Source organism: Puntigrus tetrazona, chromosome 7 (genome assembly GCF_018831695.1).
Source record: "Puntigrus tetrazona isolate hp1 chromosome 7, ASM1883169v1, whole genome shotgun sequence".
In the NCBI taxonomy this organism is placed as follows: domain Eukaryota; kingdom Metazoa; phylum Chordata; class Actinopteri; order Cypriniformes; family Cyprinidae; genus Puntigrus; species Puntigrus tetrazona.
In genome coordinates this window covers 38,202,723-38,226,450 of record NC_056705.1, presented here as the reverse complement: position 1 = coordinate 38,226,450, position 23,728 = coordinate 38,202,723, and the positions used below count along the sequence as shown (strand labels likewise).

General features: G+C 37.9%; 2 protein-coding genes across 3 annotated transcripts in view; one reads left to right on the top strand and one right to left on the bottom strand.

The window, feature by feature from the left end:
* phlpp2 (PH domain and leucine rich repeat protein phosphatase 2) overlaps positions 1–20,479 on the top strand; it is a 53,337-nt gene extending 32,858 nt beyond the window's left edge. The window contains exons 8-19 of the mRNA XM_043244608.1: positions 663–893; positions 3,411–3,613; positions 3,681–3,741; positions 4,663–4,758; positions 6,361–6,516; positions 7,718–7,918; positions 8,622–8,784; positions 9,756–9,886; positions 10,037–10,150; positions 11,709–11,903; positions 12,592–12,823; positions 14,182–20,479. Coding sequence (XP_043100543.1) covers positions 663–893; positions 3,411–3,613; positions 3,681–3,741; positions 4,663–4,758; positions 6,361–6,516; positions 7,718–7,918; positions 8,622–8,784; positions 9,756–9,886; positions 10,037–10,150; positions 11,709–11,903; positions 12,592–12,823; positions 14,182–15,441 — 3,043 coding nt within the window. The 3' untranslated portion in view covers positions 15,442–20,479. The remainder of the gene's footprint in view (positions 1–662; positions 894–3,410; positions 3,614–3,680; positions 3,742–4,662; positions 4,759–6,360; positions 6,517–7,717; positions 7,919–8,621; positions 8,785–9,755; positions 9,887–10,036; positions 10,151–11,708; positions 11,904–12,591; positions 12,824–14,181) is intronic.
* Positions 20,480–20,672: 193 nt separating this feature from the next.
* On the bottom strand, positions 20,673–23,177 carry marveld3 (MARVEL domain containing 3). Of its 2 annotated transcripts, none has more exons than XM_043243560.1 (4): positions 23,135–23,177; positions 22,539–22,747; positions 22,358–22,452; positions 20,673–22,062 (listed from the first exon to the last, which is right to left on the bottom strand). In XM_043243560.1, exons 2-4 carry the CDS (start codon positions 22,742–22,744, stop codon positions 21,455–21,457), a joined length of 909 nt encoding a protein of 302 aa, XP_043099495.1. In that variant the 5' UTR covers positions 22,745–22,747; positions 23,135–23,177; the 3' UTR covers positions 20,673–21,454. The 2 variants fall into 2 exon arrangements, with proteins under 2 accessions (XP_043099495.1, XP_043099494.1); XM_043243559.1 differs by having other exon boundaries at positions 20,676–22,062; positions 23,040–23,174.
* Between the last annotated feature and the right edge of the window lie 551 nt (positions 23,178–23,728).

Here is a 23,728-nt window from a genome sequence, read left to right as displayed (position 1 = left end):
TTATTATTATATTATATTACAGGATATTATTCAGAAAATTGACGGAATTCTCTAATTATGTTGTTGTAATACGTTAACCATTATAAAATGTATTTTTATATTGCATGATATTATTCAGAATGAATGAAATTATGTTGCTTCTAAAATATATTATTCTGTTCTACACTTTAAAATGAAGGAAATCTGTAATTGTGTTGCTTTAATAATAAGTTAACCATTAGAAAATGTTGTATTCTATTTTTATTACATTACATGATATTATTCAGAATGAATGAAATTGTAGCTTTAATAAGTTAATCTTTATAAAATATATTATTCCATTTTATATTATATTACCTTATATATTCAGAATGAATGAAATGTCTAATTATGTTGTTTTAATAAGTTAATCAATATAAAACATTATGTTATGTCATTGTTTTTTGGCATCATGTAAAGTGGCAAAAGAGATATGACCAAAAAAAACCATTCATAATAATATTTATGCATTCAACAGTTCATAAACAATGGTTCAGATAACAAACCTAGTTTTTTAGTATAGCTGCATTTTAATAAAAAAAAAAAATCCATGCCTATAAATAGAAACAATCTTGACAACAATGTATAAAGCGCCTCATCATCTCCTGTGTTTTAAAGCGTGTGTGTGGCTGTGATCTGCTCAGCTTACAGACGCTGTGTTTGGATGGAAACCGCTTGGATTCTCTTCCGGAGGAGCTGGGCAGCCTCGTGCAGCTCTGCAGCTTGGGACTGTCCTTCAACAACTTCCCTCACGTCCCCAGCATGGTGGAGCGCCTCGCTGCCCTGGACAAGCTGGCCATGGCGGGGAACAGGGTGGAGACTCTGGATCTGTCCAGCCTGCTACGAATGACTCACATTAAGAGTATTGATTTACGGTGAGCCATTAGAAACATCTCTCTGTCTCTCTCTCTCTCTCTCTCTCTCTCTCTCTCTCTCTCTCTCTCTCTGTGTCTCTCTGTGTCTCTCTCTCTCTGTCTCTCTCTCTCTCTCTCTCTCTCTCTCTCTCTCTCTCTCTCTCTCTCTCTCTCTCTGTGTCTCTCTCTCTCTCTCTCTCTCTCTCTCTCTCTCTCTCTCTCTCTCTCTCTCTCTCTCTCTCTCTCTCTCTCTCTCTCTCTCTCTCTCTCTCTCTCTCTCTCTCTCTCTCTCTCTCTCTCTCTCTCTCTCTCTCTCTCTCTCTCTCTCTCTCTCTCTCTCTCTCTCTCTCTCTCTCTCTCTCTCTCTCTCTCTCTCTCTCTCTCTCTCTCTCTCTCTCTCTCTCTCTCTCTGTCTCTCTCTCTCTCTCTCTCTCTCTCTCTCTCTCTCTCTCTCTCTCTCTCTCTCTCTCTCTCTCTCTGTGTGTCTCTCGCTCTCTCTCTCTCTCTCTCTCGCTCTCTCTGAATGCTTTTATTCATATTCTGAGGTTAAAATCACTTTCTACAAAAATGTGGCAGCAAAACTGTTTTCAACATGATAATAATAAGAAATAATTATTGAGCAGTAAATCTGCATTTAATAATAATAATACTATTTTTATTAGTAGTATTATTATGTCTGAATTATGTGACACTGAAATCTAGAGTAATGATATAAAAATTCTGCTTTGCATCTCAGTAATAAATCATATTTTAAAATAGAAAATATATATTTTAATATAATAATAAAATATATTAATAATAATAAAAATTTATATATAAATATATATTTAGCTCTTCTGTCTTTCAAAAATATTTGATGTTACTTATTTTATGTATAAAAGCCCCTAAAAACACACTTTATCATAACACGCATCATAACCTGGTAAGGCTTTACTTGAAGCTTTGTAAGCCCAGATGATCAGGATGGAAATGTGTATTTCTCTCAGTGCAAATATGCATCAAGCGGATCGTAAGCGTGCCGCAGGCGTTCAGTGGATATTAAGGCCGCCCTGTCACTAACAGTCCTGATTGCTCTTCTCATAAAGCCTGTAGTTTTGATGGCAGCTCACGGTCTGTGACTCACCTGAGAGAGAGGGAGAGAATGGGTTCTCTGGGTCCTGACGGCACCTGCTGTGGATTAGAAATGCAGCCGAGCTGTCGTGGGAACTCGAGCCGGGCCTCAGAGAGAGACCGAGGCGTCTGTCACCTGAACAAGCGTTGAGTTTTTCTGCAGGATTATCCCGGCGCTCCTGACACATACACACCCCTCTCGCGGGCTGAACGATTGCAAACAACAGATGCGAGCGGGAATTCCTGTTCGTGGGGGGCTTCAAATAAACAAGATTTAATGCAAGATTCAAACCTTTAAACGAGGTTTAAAGCGCCTGTCATTTGGCCCCGGTCATCGTTAACCAACTGCGGTGTTTCTCATAACGGGAAGCTGTTCGCTTCAATGCAGGGGAACACAGACGTGAAGGTCAGCGCTGGTTCTTTCGGGCATAGAGTTAGTGTGCATTTATGTATGTGACCCACAAAGCCAGTCATAATGGTCAGTTTTTTGAAATTGAGATTTATGCATTAACAGAAAGCTTATTTCTCAGCTTTCGGATAATGTATGGTTTGTTATGAAAGGAGATACAACTATTTGAAAATGAGGAATCTGAGGGTACAAAATAAATAAAAAAAAAAACTTAGCAATGCATATTAATACTTAAACATTAGAGTTATATATATCTGGAAGAACATTCAACATATTTGCTGTTTATAATATATAAGAGAAATATTTGTAAAGGTTTTTTTGATTTGTTTTTAAAGTCTCTTATGTTCACTAACAATGCATATATTTAAAATATATTTATTGTCAATTAAAATAAGCTATTTTAATAAATATTAAATTTATTATTCATGTGATATAAATCTAAATTTTCTGCATCATTAGTATTCAGTGTCTATTGTAATATGCTGATTTACTGCTCAAGAAACATTTTACTATTATTAATGTTTCAATTATCTTGCAATTAATAATAAAATTAATTGCAACAATTGAAACATTAATAATAGTTTCTATTATTAATGTTGTGCTGTTTAATATTTAATAATGTATGTGCAATATATATGTAATTATTAATTATTTCTGAATGTATTTTAAATTCTAGAAATTATATTTAGCATATGTCAATACACTTTCTGATATGTAAAAATCCCTTTTTTCAGACTGGCGAAAGCTTTTTTTAATTTACTTGTTTATTTTTATGAAATCTGACTTTTTTTACCTTCATGACTTGGTTGCACGAGCAAAATGTACAGTAGACTCATTTTCTGAGCTTAAAATAGATATCAAAAGACAAGTACTACTCAATCTTTGGTGTCTCGGAGCTCCACTCTGCTTTTATCATTTCCTGTGGATATTTTGAATTAATTTCTTTGTCCACCGGGGTTATTTGTGGCCTTTGGTCGATCTTCAGCATATTTGCAGTGACATTAGGCCTGCGTTTGTAGGTTAAATGGCCTCCGCTGTGTTAAAAGCGAGACCCTGGAGCCGGTGAAGCATCTCACGCAGCTGGACCTGAGAGACAACCAGCTGACGTCTCTGGATCTGAGCGCGGCCTGCAGTCTGGAGACCCTGCAGTGTCAGAGGAACCGGCTGGGAGCCCTGACGCTCAGCGGCTTCACTCTGCGCACGCTCCACGCCAGCCACAACCGTGAGTACAGACCTCCACAGCAGCTGTCCTTCCTCAGCCTGTGTGATCACTCTTATATCTTTCACAGGTCTGACCACGGTGAACATCTACCCTGTTCCCAACCAGCTCACACACATGGACCTATCAAGGTAACCGACTTTCATTTTGTGCGTGCCGTGTTCTGATTAGTCGCGAAACAAACATTTCTTGCTTTTTTTTTTCTTTTCTTTTTTTTGTTACGTCCAAGCTTTTATGGGCAAAAATATTGCGCAATCTCAGCCTCAGTAAGCGTATGTGATGTTCACAAATTTGGACTAATGAAAAATTTATTTTTGCATATAAATATTAAATTAAAAGCTAGCTTAAACTACAATAACTAAAACTACATTTACATTCAGTAATTTATCTGGCGCTTTAGAAGCAATCAAAACCAACAAAAGAGCAAAAATATGATCTTTTCACATAAAGCATATATATGTGCTTATATATGTGCATATGTGCATATATATACATTATATATATATATATATATATATATATATATAAAATGTGTGTGTATATGTATATATGATGATATGTATAATAGAGTAGAATAGAATAGATAAAATATAATTAGAATAGAAACTGCTTGGGTTAGAGGATCAATTAAACGTAGAAGGTTAATGTAAAAGTTAGTGAAAATTATTTTATGTTTCTTTGGGATGATTTGTTAACTTCCTTTTTGTTCATTAAAAACATTAAATTACTCTTAACTACAGTTAAAATAAAAATTAGTTGCATTTACATTTTAAAAAATCAGAAACTTAACACGTAACAAAAAAAAACTTGTGAAACCTAAAAAAAAAGGAAATAAAAGCCAGTTCAAAATATGAATAAAAATGGTATCGAAATACTGTAGAGATGTATATAAAAATACTCGTGCATGAACATCGTAATGCAAATGTGAGCGGATGTTGCTCACTTACAAGAAGCTCAGCTCGCTGCAGTCGTGTCCTGTGCCCTGCTCTCTCCTGAACAGTGCTAATGCTCTGATGTAATTAGCCTGGAGTTAATTCCCATCCTTCCTGCAGGAATCTCCTGGAATACCTGCCAGACTGGGTGTGTGACAGCAGGAAGATTGAGGTGCTGGACGTCTCCCGTAATCTGCTGTCTGAGCTCCCGGCCAGGTGTGTGTGTGTGTGTGTGTGTGTGTGTGTGTGTGTGTGTGTGTGTGTGTGTGTGTGTGTGTGTGTGCGCGTGTGTGCTTGAAGTGCAATTGCATCTACCCCAGTTTCCAAAAAAGAAACTGTCCTCCTATTCCCCCATTCCAGAATCTTAATGTCAGCATTTCGTACTTTATTTATTCAACAAAAATCGCCCATTCGATATGAATGATGTGGGTTGAAGCGACTGTCTGGCCAGACGCTGGATGTGAATAGAAACGGGCCGGCGTTCATCAGCAGACGCTTGATGAGGCCACTCTGCCGTCTCAAAGCAAAGTGATGTAAACGCCAGGCTGATGAAAGCACCATTTCCAGCTAATTCCACATTAACATTCAGTCATTTGCATCTGAAAGAGCTAAAAGCCGTGCACAAATGAGATAATATGCGGCTTGAAGTTTGTGTCCCATTTGAGACTGAGTGCTGCATGAAAATGCTGTTGCTGTTTTGAAGGAACGGTTCGCCGAAAAGAGAATTCTGTCTTTTATTTACTCAACCTCATGTCATTCCAAACCCATAACGCTGTTATATTTTCCATGAGAAGAGAGGTTTTCTTTTTTTGAAGCGGCTTCGTGCAGCTACATTATTGACTGTGTCTGTCAAGCTTCAAAAAGAACAAAAAACCCCTGATGAAAACGGAAACCTGTTATTCTCTAAATCTTCATTTCCACCACCACCAAAAAATAAAAAAATAAAAATAATAAAAATAATAATAAAAATCAGGTGTGAATATTTTACATTATATTAAATAATATTTTATTTATAAAAATATTTTATTATTATATTTTATTGCAATGTATAATATTTCACTCTAAATAAAGAGTGTATTTTTGAATATGTCATTTATTGGTTGGCACTTTTAGCTGTCAGTGCGGACTCATTTTAATGTGATTATAATAATGTGCTTGTTTTAATGTGATAGAATTATATATTGACATTATTTGTTTTAAATTCTTTTCAATTATAATGAATTTATTTTACTTAATCACTTTTATTTGACAGTAAAATGTTAAAATGGTAATGAAAATGAATACTGCTTGTTGCAGGCATAAATAGAAATATTGTACTTTTATAGTTGCATGTAAAATGAAATATAGTTTTACTGTAAAAAAAACAAAACAAAAAAAACAATACAAATTACAATAATAATGATACTTACTGAAACTCTCCAGTTGCAGCTTGAATTCAGAATTAAATAATTTTTATTATATATTTTTATATAAAAGATGTAATAATTGTAATCCATTTTATTTTATCATATTTTAGAAGTTTTGCATTGATTTCCAGTCCCACAAAGAATCATAACAAAGAGCTTGCTTGCTTCCTTTTTGTCCTGTTAATTGTTTTCTTATCTTAATTTTATTTTATTTTTATTTTCTTTTTCACAAATGCAATTTTTACCAGATGAATAAAAAAAAATTAACCCACAGAAAAATAATAGCAGATAGGTTTTTAATGACACGAAGATGAGTGACTATTAGCATTTTCACCACTTGCTGATGATTTCAGGTCTGCATTTCGGTGTGAAAGTTTTTTTTCATGGAGTCTCTTTCTTTCTCTGCTCTCAGACTCCTCAGCAGTCTGAGTCTGCGTAAACTGCTGGCTGGTAACAACAGGCTGGAGAGACTGGCTGACCTGCTCGACCACATCCCGCTAGAAACACTCGACCTGCAGCACAACAAGTTGCGGGAACTGCCAGAGAGCTTCTTCTACAAAGCCTTAAAGTAGGTCACTCCCTCCTTCTGTCCTCTCTCTGTTCATCTTACTCTCCGGGCTGTACTTTTTCTTTTTTTCTTTTTTTTTTCTTTTTTCTCGCTCTCTCTCCGTTTTCCGGTGATTTTGAGCGTGTGACAGGTGCAGTGCAAGCTGCAGCTGCATCTCTCCGCTCTGCGGACCTTTAGCCCTGCTGCTTGAGCTCTTCATCAGACCACCTAGCCTTTCACAGAATCTGAGCAAACCACGGACTTCTCTGGAAACGGCTCTTTAGAAATAAAAATAGCTAAGTTGAAAATGCAGATGCATATTCAGAGCCGCTTTGAAACTGTAGCTACCCGTGATTTAAAGTAGTACAACTAAAAAAAAATAATAAAAAAAGTATCCAGCTACATGCAAGTTATTTCATTAGAGAAAGTATTTTTAATTATATGTCAGATTTTTTTTTGTTTAATCAGGTGAAATAGATGAATGCTAGAATATTAAGTTGAAAAGTTATTATAGTAAACTAAAAGTAAAACAATAAAAATTACATTTGTTGTAAAAATAAAAATAAATAAAATAATATATATGTATGTGTATATATATATGTGTGTGTGTGTGTATATATATATATATATATATATATATATATATATATATATATATATATATATATATATATATAATATAAACGATTAAATTTTAGTATTATTATATTAAAAAATATAAAATGCAATTATATACAATTAAATTGCATATATATATATATTAATATTTATAATTTTTACATATTAATTTTAATATTTTTAATATATAAATTGTAAGTAGAAATATTTTAAATATTTATAATAATATAATAAAATCTGAACAACTGTCAGGCTACTGGGAAATGTAGTTTTAGTTGGATGCTGCTTGCTGTTATTCACTGAATCTCCAGCAGCACAGAGGAAGTGGCATGCTTCTCCAGAGCCTCTCATGGATGAGTACAGGAGGAAACGGCTCAGTGAGGCACAGTAATATGAGCCAGAACAGCCCGCAGCTCTTCCATTTCCTGTGGCTTAATTTACTTGTCATCCATTAAGCATCTCTAATGCTGAAAGATGCGCTGCGGCTCTGAGGCTTCGATTGTGTACGAGATTGTTCGGGCTTTAGAAACATGCTTTTAACGGCGTTACTTGTACTGTGTGTAAACGTACCATCCTGTCCTCCCTCGATCTTCTCGTCTTCTAGTTTGAAGTATTTGAATGTGTCTGCCAATGCGCTGGAGACGATCCCGCCGAGCAGCCAATCGGAGGAGAGCCTCAGCACCCTGCAGGAGCTCTATCTCACAGGAAACAACCTGAATGAGAACTGCGCTGCTCTACTGGTGGGGCATCAGAACCTGCGGGTCTTGCATATGGCTTACAACCAACTGCAGTCCTTCCCTGCTAGGTACGAGACCTTAAACTAGCGTGTTTCCATCGACAGGATGGGTGGAGCCTATTATTGATATGATATGTGAGAACAAAAAAAAAAAAAATATATATATATATATATATATATATATATATATATATATATATATATATATATATATATATATATATATTTTTTTTTTTTTTTTATTACTTTTTTTGCTAAGAACTTAACTGAAACAGCTTTAAAGGCAGTTTTTCCATTTTTTCTTTCATTTTTTTCTTTTTTTTTTTTTTTGCACATTTTCAAATAGTTACATATTGGCTAAATATTGTCCTATCTTAACAAACAATACAAATAATTCTAATAAATTATTTAATTCTAATAAATCTAATTTGTTTTGGTCGAGGGTAGAGTTAATTTTGTCGGCTATTTTATATACTCTGTCCTGTGTTCAATGTCCTTCAATGTTAGTTTTATCATACTTAGTCAACCTTACCCCAGTCCAAAAAATCTGAAGTATTTTAGTCTCGTAAAACTCGACATTTTAGTTACATGATTATCATTAAACCCTACAGCAGTATTCATTTTGGCAGCCATTTTTAATTTAGTCTTACTCAAATCTACATTTTGGTTATCATATTTAGTCAAATTTATACAATGAGATTTTGTAGAGTGTATACGACCATGAATTCCGCTTTTGTCTCTTTCTAAATGAGCCCCCTTGTTGTTTTTTCAGCAAGCTCAGTAAACTGGAGGTCCTGGAGGAACTGAATCTGAGTGGGAACAAGCTGAAAGCGATCCCCTCCACCGTGTCCAGCTGTAAGAGACTGCACACGCTCATCACCCACTCCAACCATATCAGCGTGTTCCCAGAAGTCCTCAGCCTGCCCGAGATCAAGGTCTGTGACGTATCGGGACATGTCAAACACTCAGTATCTAAGAATTGAATACATGTAATGCAAAAAAAGACGTTTGCCAACATTCATAGACGTGATCTGAATAAAAATCAGCAGTAATGAACGGTAAATTCTGTATTTTTTTATCAAACGAATGCAGTCTTGGTGAGCATAAGAGACTTATTTTAATAAGAAAATGTTAAATCTTATTGATTCCACACTTTTTTGAACAGTAGAATATAAATCTAAATGCTAGACCTAAATAGAAATGCCGAGAACATGCAAATTAGACACACTATTAAAACCTAAACTTCTAAACCTAACGTCAGTTTAGATGTAACTTTTAAAGTTGTTTAAACGCAGTGCTTGCACAATATTTATAATATTTATAATGTGATTGAGTATTAAAAAAGAGCTTGCTTAGTTAAGTCTAGCAAAACTGAATAGTTTTGTCCTCCTTTAAAAATAAAAAATAAAAATCTACTATATTATATTAGAGGTATTAGATATATTTTTCTTATTTCGGTTATTTTGCCTTACTTGACAGTGCATATATATAACGTAACATTTTTGTTTTAATATATATGTATTATATTCTAGGTTATTTTAAATTTACAAGCTTATTTAAGTCTGGAATAACTGAATTGTTTCAGTTATTTCAGTAGTTGTTTATACACTTAATTTTAATTCACACAATATTTCACATTATTTTACTTACTTTATGTTGTTTGCTTTATAAGTCTGCCGAAATTGAAACCCTTTTCTCCCAAAATTCAACAAAATTTTGCTGTTATTTGTTACAAACTTAATTTTTTACATCGTTCTACATAATAGATCGTCTTTATTTGACATTTTGCGAACATATTTAGTTAAGTCTGGTGGAACTGACTCACTTTTGTCCCACAAAATTGTGCTATTGTTTGTTAGTTTATTTTCGTGAGCTGTGTTACATGTCTCCTCTTCTCTTTGTGTAGCTGGTGGACGTGAGCTGCAATGAGCAGACAGAAATCCTGTTGCCGGACTCTCTGCCCTCAACTCTGCAAGAGCTGGATCTGACCGGCAACAGCAGCCTCATGTTAGAGCACAAAACACTCAACCTCTTCAGGTGAGACGCTACAAACAGCAGTGCTCCGGGTGGGACGCGCAGGACATTATGCGGCTGATGAATATTAATACGTTCTGATGCTCTCGCGGACCCAGGTGGTTAATTGCTTTTTGTGGCTGTGTCTTTATCTCTCACACCTTTCTGTTCTAGTCACATCAGCACTTTGAAGCTGGACCAGAAGCCAGCCGTGACCGCCGGAGACGCACAGGGCACATCCAGCCTGTGGGATCACGGTTACGCCGAGATGTGCGGCCAGAGAAACAAGTGAGCCACACCTGAGCACATGAGTGTGTGTGTGTGTGTGTGTGTGTGTGTGTGTGTGTGTGTGTGTGTGTGTGTGTGTGTGTGTGTGTGTGTGTGTGTGTGTGTGTATGTATGTGTGTATGTATGTGTGTATGTATGTGTGTATGTGTGTATGTATGTGTGTATGTATGTATGTATGTATGTATATATATATATATATATATATATATAGAGAGAGAGAGAGACAGAGAGAGAGAGAGAGAGAGAGAGAGAATATTTTTTATTGTACATTTTTTTATAAGGCTTTTTTGTCTTAATATATTTATTAAAACATGAGTTGTCTGTGTTGGATGAAGGAAACCCCGCAAAAAAATATATTGAAGGAAAGAAAATGCTAGCAGAAATGACCAATTAATTAGTTTCTAATTAATTCATCCCTAAATGTCACACAAAAAAAAAAAAATATTGATTTAAAAAAAAATAACAATTGGGTTGGTTATGTTCATGCAATTTATTTGTTTATATATATATATATATATATTTTTTTTGAGTATGTTTGAATTCTCAAAACCATTTCTCAACTTTATTTTTAAACCAATACAAAATAATTAAAATCCCTAACTTAAATAGAACCTTTTTAAAAAATGATTGTAAATAACTTAACGTCCAACTTGTCTTAAGTCCCAAAACTTAAGATGTTTATTGATTTTTGTTTATTGACACTTGCACCAGGTCACATTTGTTGGCCATATACAAACTATAGATTGCATCAATTCAGAAAATATTGACTATATGACTATAAGTACTTTGTTTTATTTTGTTTTTCTTTGGAATGTAAAGGTTCCCTTTCTGAATTCATACACCAATGATCGATAAAGTAAACAATGATTGGTCAAGATTATGCGTGATATCATTGTCAGCAACTCTATAACAAAATAGTTAAAACAGAAAGACAGAATGCTGGAAGTTTTCCATAGTTGATCAGAAAGTCTTCTGCAACAGCTGCTAATCATGCACCACTGAGAATATTGTCTTCTGAGAATATTGTCTAAAGTGCAAGAAAACTTTTTTCAACAATTGCACTTAAATTTCTTTAAATTTATAATTCGGTTCCCAACTCCATCCTCAGATGTTTTGCTGATCTGGCTTCGAGACAACTCATTTTCTAACCAATAAATGCTTGGATGGCATAAAAACAGTTGGCAGGCTCAGAATAACTGTAGCATTGGATTTCGCCGGTACGCAGCGGGAGGGCCGGTTTGAACGCAGAATGCATCCCATAGGCTTAAACGTCTTGTTTCTGCATGTTTAATGTGACCTCGGTGAAGCTCGGCTCCCCCTGCGAAGGGCATTACCTCCGCGCTTTCAAAGCAGTCCGTCTCAAATATCGCATCCTCTCTCTGTACCCTTCGTCCGCCGGGGGGGGCCACTTTTGTGTGTTTGTCAGACAGAGAGTTTGTGTATGCACCTATATAGGAGTATCCGTTACCGTTCAGTGAAATGTGTTTGTAATGCGACTATTGCGAGATTTTGGTCGGATGTTCGTTCCATTGAAGTCTGCCGTTTCACCTGGGTTCAGGTTGTGTGTGTCCGTGCTGGCCGTGGATCGCTTCGGGGACAGTCCGGAGGCTGCGTATGGAATTTTTGATGGCGATCGTAATGAGGAAGTTTCCAGGTTACTGCAGTGCACCATGGGAGACGTATTGGCAGAAGAGATACAGCACTCCAGTGTGGACAGTGTATACATGTGCAACACTTTCCTTGCCTCCCATAGGTGTGTTTTGCGTCCACACACACACACGTTGATTTAAATACGTTTTTTTCAAATCATGCATTTTTCAGTTTGCTTTTACAGTCATTGGTAACTGCATGAATGAATTTTTTATTATGCCGCTCTCTGTTATACTTGATTCAGTCATGACACTATCAATATATTTATATAATGACTGTCTATTTCTACGCTGGTCTACTTTCTAGTGTTAGTCCGCATCTCTTTCTTATTACATAAGTAATTTAAATGTCATATCCATTTATTTATTTGGTAAGTAGTCACGTAATGAATGGGATAATGCATAGTCAGTTGGTCATAACTTATGTAATGCTCAGCAGAAAGTAGTTAATGTACATTGAAACGTATGAGAATATGATTCATGGTTGACATGGTCGTGACATCTGTAACAGTTAACTTTTTGTGACGCGACTAATAAGGCTTATGTAAATGTTGACTTTTGGTGAACTAAACTAAGTGCATTTTGCTTAAATCAAGTTACACTATCTATGCCATTTCGCTCATCTAGCAAATGCATCTTCATTTAAGAATGTTTCGATATTTTGACTAGAAACAATACAAAAATACTAAGAAAAAAAACTCACTCTTAATTACAGACACAGCTTTGAATTTAGATTCTTAGCTTTATGAATAACAGATGCATTTCTCATATTGCGCTATGCATCTTTTGCAGGAAACTCGGCATGGCTGGCCAGAAGCTCGGAGCTTCTGCTCTGCTCTGTTACATCCATCACGAGTCCTCGGAGCCTGGGCGATACTTCAGCCTCACTGTGGCCAACGTGGGCACCTGCCAGGCTGTGCTGTGTCGTGATGGGCAACCTCTTGCCCTCTCAAAAGTTTTCAGCCTAGAACAAAGCGCCGAGGAGATGGAGCGTGTCAAACTGGCAAAAGCTATTATCACTGAGGTATTGACTTGTTCTCAGGTCATCTAAAAAACCTTAGTCAGGTTAGATGCCATATTGAATTGTACGTAGATGAAAACCAGGCTGTGAGAGACCGGCTTACAGTCTTAATAATGGCACACGCTGTATAAAGCTCCTAGATCTCTCAAAACTTTTTTGTGGATGTTTTGTCAGCTGAATAATTGGTGTGTTAAACAACATCCATTGCAATCCAATTGAAAGCACTTTATCTCTCACCTCTTAGCCTTCTGTTCATTCCTGTCAAAAATTAAATACGGCTAGGTCTACTAAGGTCTACAGGAAGGGGTGCACATAAGTGGTACTACATGCATACATGACCAAAATAAAAAAATGCTCAGTGGAAATAAGTTTAGATCGCTTATTTGCATATTGACATTGTTAATGCACTATTACCATTTTATATCAACAAAATGTAATACTGAACACGATTTCATTTTGAACGGAAATCATGACTCTAGTTTATTTGATGGCTTTTTCCAAGCACAATGCAAAACTGTGACGTGTACTTACTAGCCAGCAACCCTCTAAAATAAAAGCTTGATGATTTTAAGTTTAAAAATAATTACAATTATTTCGACATATCTACTAACTTCGCAAGTACATGTCAAATAGCAGTCATTAGAGTATTAGTAGACTGTCTGCTTGAAGGAACGCACCACTTGTTTTTTCCAACTCCCCTACCGTTTTTGAATCCATTCAGTCGATCTCCGGGTTTGGCGGTAGCACTTTTAGCTGTAGCTTTGCCTGGATAATTGAATTTGATTAGACCGTTAGCATCACGCTCAAAAATAGTGTTTCGATATTTTTTTTCTATTTAAACCTTGACTCTTTTATAGTTACATAGTGTACTAAGCCCAACGGAAAATAAAATGTTGTGATTTTCTAGGCTGATAAACTATACTCTCATTCCAGCGCAATAATCAAGGAACATCTAGCAGCCTCAATGATATTACTCACATGCAACATACTGACTATGAAAACTTTGCAAGTATATGTCAACTCATTCTACTAACCCTAAACCTACCCTAACAGTCTACTCTGAGAGATAGTAAACATGTACAAATGTGCAAATTCATGAGAATTAGTTGACATGTAGTTACAAAGTTAAAAAAATAGTGTAACCAAATTAATACATTGAATTTTTTTATTTAAAAAAAAAGTGATTAAAATAATACATTGAAATAATAATATCACAATTTTTTTTTATTAGTTAAACTAATGCACACCCCTGTCTATATGTTAACTAGCTGATGCATTGTGATTATTTATTGTAAATATAAATGACATGAATGAGGAGTAGCAGCTTTTGTGTCTCTAATCACTTGACTCTTGTGCTGTAGGATAACAAGGTGAGTGGGGTGACATGCTGCTCACGGTTACTTGGCTGTTCCTACCTGTTTCCTTGGGTGCTTCCCAAACCCTGGGTGCACACAGAGCCTCTGTGTTCCCAAGACGAGTTCCTGATCCTAGGAAACAAAGCACTCTTCCAGAAGGTTTCCTACCAGGAGGCAGTGAGCACTGTGCTGGCTGTCAGAGACCCCCGCGCTGCTGCCAAAAAGCTCTGCACGCTGGCACAGAGCTACGGGTGCCGGGATAACGTCGGAGCAGTGGTGGTAGCTCTGCATATCGGAGAAGACAGCTGCACATGTGAGCCTCCTCTCTTGAACACAGAAGCCCGAGGACCACCTTTACCGATCTCAGTGTCTCCTGGAGACCCGGCCACGCCGTCATCGAGCAGCGGTATCGCCTCGGAGTTCAACAGCGAGATGTCCGCTTCGGAAGTGGGCAGCGAGGCTGGCTCCACAGCGTCGGACGAACACCCATCTTCAGGACCAACGGCTCGACCAGAGCGCCGCTGTAGCTTGCATCCCACTGCTACTTTGTGCAACACAGGGCCAGTAACGAGCTTGGGGCCCGGGGCCCACCCGGCTCTATTCCAGCGGCAGCCTTCCAGCGCAACCTTTTCAAGCAACCAGTCGGACAATGGACTGGACAGCGACGACGAGGCTCCTTTAGAAGGCGTCATCTCGAACGGGAGCAAGCTGGAGGTGGAAGTGGACATCCACTGCTGCGCTTTTCAGCTGCGCTCCGGTCCACCGGAGAGTCCCAAGGACCTGGACGGCCGGCATGATTCGAGGGCCTCGGATTATCCCAACAGCAAAATGCGGAGACAAAACAGCGTGGTGGTTTCCGCCACCAATGGCTGCCTGCTGGCCGTGTGCGGCCGAGAAATCTCAGATCTGAAGAAGTCTCCTTCAACCTCCAGTCTCTTCGGGAAGAAGCTGTCTAACGGCTCCGTAGTGGCTCTCGAGGACAGCCACAACATTATTGAGGTAGCACTGGAGGCCCCAAAAAAGAAGTCGGGATATTTCGCCGCACCGGCCCAGCAAGACCCGGAAGACCAGTTAATAATACCGCCCAGTCTGGAGCAAGATGTGCGGGAGCAGCTGAGAGGCCAGAGCCCAGTAGTTCCTGGGCCGCCGGCTCCTTCAACGCCTCCCTCAGCGAGAGACCCCAACTGGGACCCTCCTCAGCCCACCGTCCCCGGTCTCCACCCCACCACCGTCCTGCAGCAGGACGTCTACGACACAGCTCTATAGTTGGTGCGAGAGGACCGCACCGTTGGAGCATCTCTGCATCATAGTGCCACATCGAAGAGGCTAGCACGCTCGAGATAATCCAGTTCTTATTTAGCAACATCATCACGTGTGGCTCCATGCATGTGCATTCTTGGGCTGATCCCGGTCGAGAACGGAAGCAAGGAAACGCCAGGGCCAGAAGAAATACATGTGGAAATACACGGGCTATTCCTGAGCAAAAACCACAGCATGGAGCTGGAGTACCTCATGAATCACCATGCGCAAGTTCTTTTCGACATTCGCCCTTTATATCAAAGGTCACAGGCTTACGCAGGCTTCGATGATCACATTTGCCTTCTGGAGGAAAGATACTATCAAGCTAAACTGAGACCAAAAGATGAGAAAAGTGCCTCTTGAAGATGGTTGAGGTTCAGAGAGCCTTTGCTGTTCAGGTGTAAGTGCAGTGTTGTTCCCCTACCTTACCGTAGTGGCGACGAGTCCGTAATCTGCACTTTTGAAGACTGTGAGGAATATTTCAGACGGGATCTCTTCCCCATCTGACCTGATGGAAACATTCTGCTCCATTTTTACGGAAAAGGAGTGGTGGTTGTTGTGTTTTTGAAAAAGACCAGAGCGCCTGATCTCCTCTGCACAATAGAAGAGTACAATGAACCCAACATTCAAACCCTGGAGAAGATGGAGATGGAGCATCGACACACCTTTAAGGTCATTTGGGGAGCAGAAAGAACTGAAATCCTAACTTGAGCTGTCTCGGGTTGTTTAGAGTACTTGAAGTTTCGAGTGTGCCATGACTACATGACAGAGCCCGAGCTGTACAGCCTCGGGCAGTGAAGACGTCATTGGGTCTTTGTAGTAGTGCGGTTGGGATATTTTCTCATTGTCTCATAATCAAGGAAAAAATGATCAGCTGATATATAGGTTTTTTTGTATGAGAGGTACTGGGTATATGATATGTGTTGTGCAGTGTGTGTGTGTGTGTGTGTGTGTGTGCGTGTGGGTGGGTAGGTGGGTATGTGTGCTGTATTTTAGCCATGCATGGTATGTATAAGGAAACAGGCTGATTTGAATGAGTTTTATTTTTGAATCAGGAGACCTGAGGAAAGAGACTATTATTGGGTCATTTGAGTTTGTCATTGCCACAATCACAGTATCAGGGAATTCTGAGCAGTGAAACACTATGCTCTTGGTTTGAGGAGACATCTAGTGGTGTTTATCGGAAGCAACAGTGTTGTTTTTTCAGGGTTTTCCCTGCAATTAAGGTCTCATTACTACATTTCAAACCGTTTTTCTTTTTTAAATAATAAATAAAATAAATAAAGAATTAGAGAATTAAAATTAAGGGACAATCAAGTGCAAAGCCCGTTGTTAATCGTTAGATACTGGATTTAATGAAAAGCCCTTGTTTTCTTTCGCCAATTGTAGGGCATCGCTTGTATTAAATGATATATATTAGGTATGCTCTCATGATTCATTACGTTTGATTCGTCTTTGGAAAGAATGAAAAATTCACATTGACACTGATGCACTTCAAATATAGAAAGCGAATCTCATAGACATCTCGGCATTGGCATGTTTAAAAAATTTGTAGACCATCAACTTGAAATTGAGCTTAAGTCTGTCGCTTGCTCAGATATTATATTTAAGCCGTTTCACCTCAAGATTGATGAGAGATTAATTTTGTGAATTAAGCTTTTTAAGAGCGTTTTATTTTTTTTTAACCTTCATGGTCAGACGGCAAGGTTCAAACAGTGCCAAATAGATTTGTGTTTGATTAATGTAGGAGAAAAAGCTGCCATGTAACTAATCTGGATCCCCGTATTTAACATCCAGGAGGGTTTCGAATTGAACTTTTACTGCCATAAACTTCCAAGCATTAGAGAGATGTTTGTGTTAATTATAATTGCCTACAGACCTGAAACTGTAGTAGCTCTTGTGCCAAAAGATACGTAGTAGTGCTATCTGAAAGGAAGGTAGGTTATTTTGAGTATTTGGTTCGTCCCTCGGGTGCTACTGAGAGCTGAAGCCAGTGGCATGGACACACAAGCCCTGCATGACTCATTGTTTTTTTGTTTTTTTTTCTATCATGGCCTTAAAGCAGGTTTTCCCATCTTCAGTATTTATAGTCCATTTCTCTTTTTTGCACTCAAAAATGTGAAGTACAATTTTCTAGAAATTGATCTCTAGATTCCCTAAACCATTTAGAGCTGTATGCTTAAGTGCATCATGTATTGTTGTACAATCTTATAAAGTAAAAGGGTTTTTACACTGTATAAGCACTTTGTACATAGCTCAGAGGATCTATATACAGAGACGCATTTAAGAATTGCATTTTAGCTATTGTCGAAATGCATATAAAATCATCATTAGGCTTTGATTCGTGGCCTCTTTTAGTTTTTTTTTTTCTTTTATAGCCCCTAAAAAATGTAACGTCTTATGTTTGGTTGAAAGGAGAGACGTGGTTATCGAGGCACAACATGCTGATTCATACTGTGCTAAGAGGCAGAAAACGGGCATTTGACGGCTTGCTTTGTTTGCAAGATGTAGTCCGTGTCTGTTATTAGCTATAGAAGCGTTTCGTCCCTCGCAGTGCTTTAACGTTGAAAGGAGACAGAAATGGAAAGTAGTATTTTGAACCGATGTCACTGATACCGCCACTTTATTACCATTTCGAAAGCACCTTCTATAGACCTCCAGCATATATATATATATATATATATATATATGCAATGATCATACCTATCTAATTAGATCGATATTAATCTGGAAACTGAAGGACAGGACTGGGGGAAACCCTTAGGTTTGTGTACGTCTGTGGGTGTCTGTGCAGTGCTCTGTTGTAGAAATAGTGTATTTTGTTTCTTTCAGCCTAGGCAACTATGTAGTTGCCGCGCCACGTAGACAAATATATTTTAGATCCCTTAAACATTTCTGCTCCGTGCTTTCCTGGCCAAAACACGTTGAGGTGAAACTCGCATTCCAGAAAATGTCGGCCAAATGCAATTTTTCCTCGGTGTGTCATTCAAACTGCCATTAAGTTTACATTGATTTGTTAATGGCACAGCGGAGGTGATTCTTAAAGGAACAGCAGACCCCAAAATCAGCATTATTATTTATGTAACTGTTTTTTTCTAACTTGCCTTCTGCGAACGACAGAGGAACACATTTTGGAAAAACGTTGATAACCAAACCGTTTCGGTTGCCAACCTTTCTCAAAATATCTCCACGTAAGAAAGTGAGTCGTAGAGTGGACTATCCCTTTAATTATATGCTCACAGGAAGAACACAAAGCACAGTTATACAAATATTCCAGTTCCCATCAAATATAAGATTTTTTATTTTATTTTAGTTGGCATTTTGGGTGGGGGTCTATCATGGAGCATGAAGTATTTTTGTCAACAGTGTACTTAAAAGCCTGTACGCATAATGCATTATAACTTTTTTTTATAAATAATTGCATCCAGAGTTTAAAAGCATTATAACTGTTAAAAGTGAACAACAGTCCTTTTAATGCATTCTGTGCAACAATGACTAGATAAATATTATAATTTATTATATCTGGTTATAATTCTTCTGGTTACAATGCATTGTAAAGTGCAGTCCAAGTCATAATTTGAACTACATTCATAATGCATTATATATAAAAGCTTTAAGTATTACTGTACATTTTTATTAGTATTTTTTTCCATAAATGTGATTGGTTTGTTTGCCATTGTGTTAGTGGTGTCTTAGTTTGGGCATTGCACTAGAAAATGTTCTCGATAGAAGTTTGATTGGTTATTGGTTATTAAAAAGGTAAAAGCTTATTAAAAAGGTTAGCTAAAGCTGCCTTTTTATGTGTTCTTCCCATTACTCCTCTGTAACTGTCCCCGATTTTATAACTGGCTTTGCAAGTCTTGTGTGAACCAAAGGAAGGTTTTACAATGCGGTATAGCGTTTTAGATTTCCCTTTAAGAAAACGAAAGGCATGATTTCACACTTGTCCAACATGGCAACCGGTGTCAACCAATGGCGTAAGCTTAGGGGCGGGGCTAACTGCCCGTCTGACCAATGACAGAATCTAGACCGAAAACCGATCGTTTCTGTACTCCACTTGTGTAGAAAATAACACACATCACCTCTAAAGATTTGCTACGTTTCTGCTTTCTTTTCTTTTCTTTTTTTTTTTTTAAGTTGACTGAACAAGGAAAGCGTTTGTCTTAAGTCTCTTTGTAAACGTGCGCGGTGTGAAGCGTGTGATTGTGGTTTTACCCCGAGAGAGATGAAACCTGCTTTTGAATGCAAAAAAAAAAAGTCTTTATCTGGCGTATTCATTGACATTTTTGCACATAATCACGGTTCGTTCTGGACAGGCGTGGGTTGGGACGAAGAGTTCCTGTTGTTGACATGTGACCAAAGCTTGATCTTGTCATCATTTATGTACATTTTGTTTTTAAGAGATGCTTTAATATTTCCTCTCGATGCCAAGAAGCTGAGGTTTATTTTTGTACTTCATAGTTTCATGCAAATTTATAGGTCCTCCAGTGCAGAATCTAGGATTTAAGGGTTCTATGGTAAACCGTCACCCATCAAGGTACTATCTTTAAAGATACTATTAATGTATTTAATGTGAGAAGCATGCCCTATATAAATGAATATAAATATATATATATAAATAATGATAAAGAATATATTATCATGTGATTATTTGTATAAAATATTAACTTTTCTGTTTATAAGAAATTGTTTTAATATCCGAAGCATAATGTATATTATATTTTTAAGTTTCTAATTTAGCATGCAGTAAACTGCTGACTTTTTTCATCGTGTTTAAATTATTGAGGTTTTTTTTAGTTTAGGAGATCGTTTGAGTTGTTTTACTGATTTAGTAAAAGGACTAAATGCGAGCACTTTTGCTGTCTGTCAGCTAGGACTGTACTTTTTAGAGTGGGTGCTGGCTCATCGTTTCATTTCAGATGCTGCTATGCTTAGTTTTGAGCAGAAAGCTGTATTTTTAATTAACTTTTCAGCCAAGTAGCAATAAAAAATTTTTACTGTGAAACCGTGTCTTTGATGTCTTCTGTATTTGCGCATGAACGAAACGATAATACAGACGTGATTAAAAGAGTGCATATATATATATATATATATATATATATATATATATATATATATATATATAATTTTTTTTTTTTTTTTTTATTATTATTATTATAATATTTTTTTTCTTTCTTTTCTGCAGGTTTTCATGACGGTAAATTTTAGACCAAACTGAAAGTCGAAAGGGAATATGTTCTCTGAATGCAAATGTCTTGGAAATCAGCCGTAGATCGCCTCCGTTCTAATTAATTTTGTTAAAATAGCTTAATTGCCTAATCACAGGAATATGAATATTACTCTTACTCTACATTCAGATCAAAGATTTGTTCAGTTTAGTCGTTTTACGTTTGTTAAACGTTCTCAAATGATACATTCAGTCGAACTATATTGAACAAAATTAAATAATTTATGGTTAAAACGAATACTTGTCTCAGAAAAATCAACAATTTAAAATAAACCGTTACACCTCATTGACTTTTTTCTGGTTTCAAGCATAAACGCTTAATTTGTTCAATATTTTAAGACGCTTGCATCTCAAGTAAACAATTAAAGAATGCATAGAATTATTTTCGTAATGAATGCAACCTTCATTGTCATGACTTTTTAGGCTTTAACTTGTGGAGGTAAATGCTTTCGGAAACCCTAATAAAGGCTCATTCTCAATATATTGTATATTTTTTAATAAAATAATCAATGTTCTAATGTTTGTGAAGAGTATGAAAAAGTATGGTGTATAAAAAAAAAAAAAAAAAAAGTCCTTCATAATGAAAAAAGCAACCATTAAAAAAAATGCAAAAATACATATCTTTTTGATACTGTAAAACTTGTGTATCGTATAAAAAAAGTGATCAAAGGAGATATGGGTGATCTGGATTTGGAAAATACCGTAAACCAAAAACATTTACACTGGTGCGGTCTTTAAGAAATGGCGTATTCTTCACAGGTTGTTGTCTTCCGTCGGCCTCTCCTTCATCTTCCGCACTCGTATGAAGGCTCTGACGGCCAACGCGGCGCTTACGGGGAATATAATAATCCCCAGAACGCCGAACAAGCCTCCCGCTACATCGGCCCCGTTGAGGTTGCACTCGAACCCTCGGTGACCTTTGCTGCTGTACATGGCTTCCCTGTCTTTGCAGATGGAGTTGCTGTAGATCTCCTGCAGCTTTATGAAGTAGAAAGCGACGGCGGGAATGAATCCCAGACCCACGAGCGCGTCCAGCAGGGCTTCGGCCAGCAGCAGAGGGGGGAAGCGGTAGGGCATGCGAAACACGCCGAGGGCCAGCGTGGCCCCGGAGTAGAGCATCAGCGCCCCGCCGCACGCCATGCTGTAGACGTAAGGGGGCAGTTTGAGCTGGTAGAACTGGTCGTCCAGGTGCTGGACCTTCTGCGCTTCGGCTCCGGTGAACGCGTTGGCTCCTCCGTAATAGTACTGGTACAGACCGCCTAGGCTGGCGATGTCCTGATACCGACCCGAGTTACTGTGGTTCACTCCAGCACAGATGATGATCAACAAGCTTAAGAAGACCTCCATGGCCTGGCAGATGCCTACAGGACAAGAACATGTGCACTTTAAAAGCGATTTCATGAATATACAACATGGTTCAGAATAGGTCACGCAAGACCCTACTCAAAGCGTGTTTTGCAAAATGGCTCTTTCCGTCAAACATATCTTATTGGACCGCTCCGATGTTAAATGTATGCATGTGTGAAGTGAACCGAGTTATTTGGTATAATTTTGCCAGAAAAAAAAAAAATAGAATCTTAATCGTTACTTAATTTTTTAGCAACAAAAATAGTCTAAGAGACTGACATAAAACGAAGGCATTCAGCGCGAGCGTACCTCTGCTAGTTGTGATGTATCTTAGGTTGTAGAGTCTGTGACGGTAGGGTTGACTGTCATCGTAGTATGAAGAGGATGTCTCGGTGTAACTGGGCCTGTAGAAAATATAACAGGGCAGAAAATCAAATCAAGCATGCATGATTCTGCTGAGGACATAAATATTTTGCAGATGGCTCCTTACACTCCCTGACTATGATAACGGGGGGCCTCGTACGCTCGGGGGGCCCTTTGTGTGTCAGCATATCCTTGTTTCTCTCTATGGCTCCGTGATCGGTCGTCTCCATCAGGTGTCCTCCTGTCCTCTCTGTATCTCCTGTCCTCATCTCTCCGGTCTCGACTAGAGTAGTCTTGGTCCCTTGTGTGATGGTGCCGGCTTGATTCTGGCATTGCCTGAAAAATAAGGACACTCCACGGGTTTAAAACTTGATGCACCTTCATCTGAATAATAGTGAAACCAACATCATAAGTTCATTGGTAGTAAGCTGTGGCATTGGAACGGACTCTCGTCGAGAAACGTTGTCAGTTTAATCCTATTACTTTAATAAAAGCGTTTATGTAAAGGAAACATCTAGTCGCAAGGTGGTTTCACTTCCTGAAACCAATCAGCCAAACAAAGCGTAGTAGGTAAAGAAAAATTTACACGTTACTCGGTAATGAAGCGGTTGATTAACAAAGAGCCTACCTTTTTAACTGAAATGGACGAAGAAAGCAGTGATTTGTCTGGGTTTCGCTCAGGTTTGTGGTGTTGTTGTGAACGTACACACCTATGAAACCTACCTGCCTGACTCTGACTCCGCCCCACAGAAGCGTCACGACGTACAGGTTCAGCGCGAGATCGTAAACCCGTCTTTGTGAAACTGTTACTTAAATGTGATGACTGTTAGAATTTACTCCGCGTTCAAAGTCTTCGTATAAGAAGTCTTAGGTGAAATAATGGCTCTTTATTGCATTTTTTAATTTCTTTTATTTAGGGCTATTTTATTATTGTTGTTGTTGTTGTTTTTTTTTACCATTTTTTATTTTTGTTAATGTCTTTTCAGCTGTCACTATTCCTGTTTTCAGCTATAACAATACTATGCCCATAATTATAATTATAATAACGATAATAATAAGCTAATAATTTCGTCAACGTTTCTGCACAAACGTTAGACCCATAGATGTATACACCTAGATGCCTCATTATGGGCATCATAGTAATTAGTGTTTATTGGAAGGATACCACAATGGCTCACCTGCTCTGTATCAAACTACAGTATGGTGAAAGACGTGAAGTTGACCGTTCCAACATGGCGGCCGCATCTACCCGCCTGGAGGGGTCCAGTGAGGCGTCTATGTACGTCTATGGTTAGATCTATTTGATGATAAGTCGTC

What these genes read in the sequence shown, in the direction of transcription:
- marveld3 (XM_043243560.1), bottom strand. Translation starts at nt 22,744, where the DNA reads ATGCCAGAATCAAGCCGGCACCATCACACAAGGGACCAAGACTACTCT. An exon ending in CGTTATCATAGTCAGGGAGT is followed by an intron (nt 22,453 to 22,538) that starts GTAAGGAGCCAT and finishes TATTTTCTACAG; the next exon opens with GCCCAGTTACACCGAGACAT. An exon ending in ATACATCACAACTAGCAGAG is followed by an intron (nt 22,063 to 22,357) that starts GTACGCTCGCGC and finishes CTTGTCCTGTAG; the next exon opens with GCATCTGCCAGGCCATGGAG.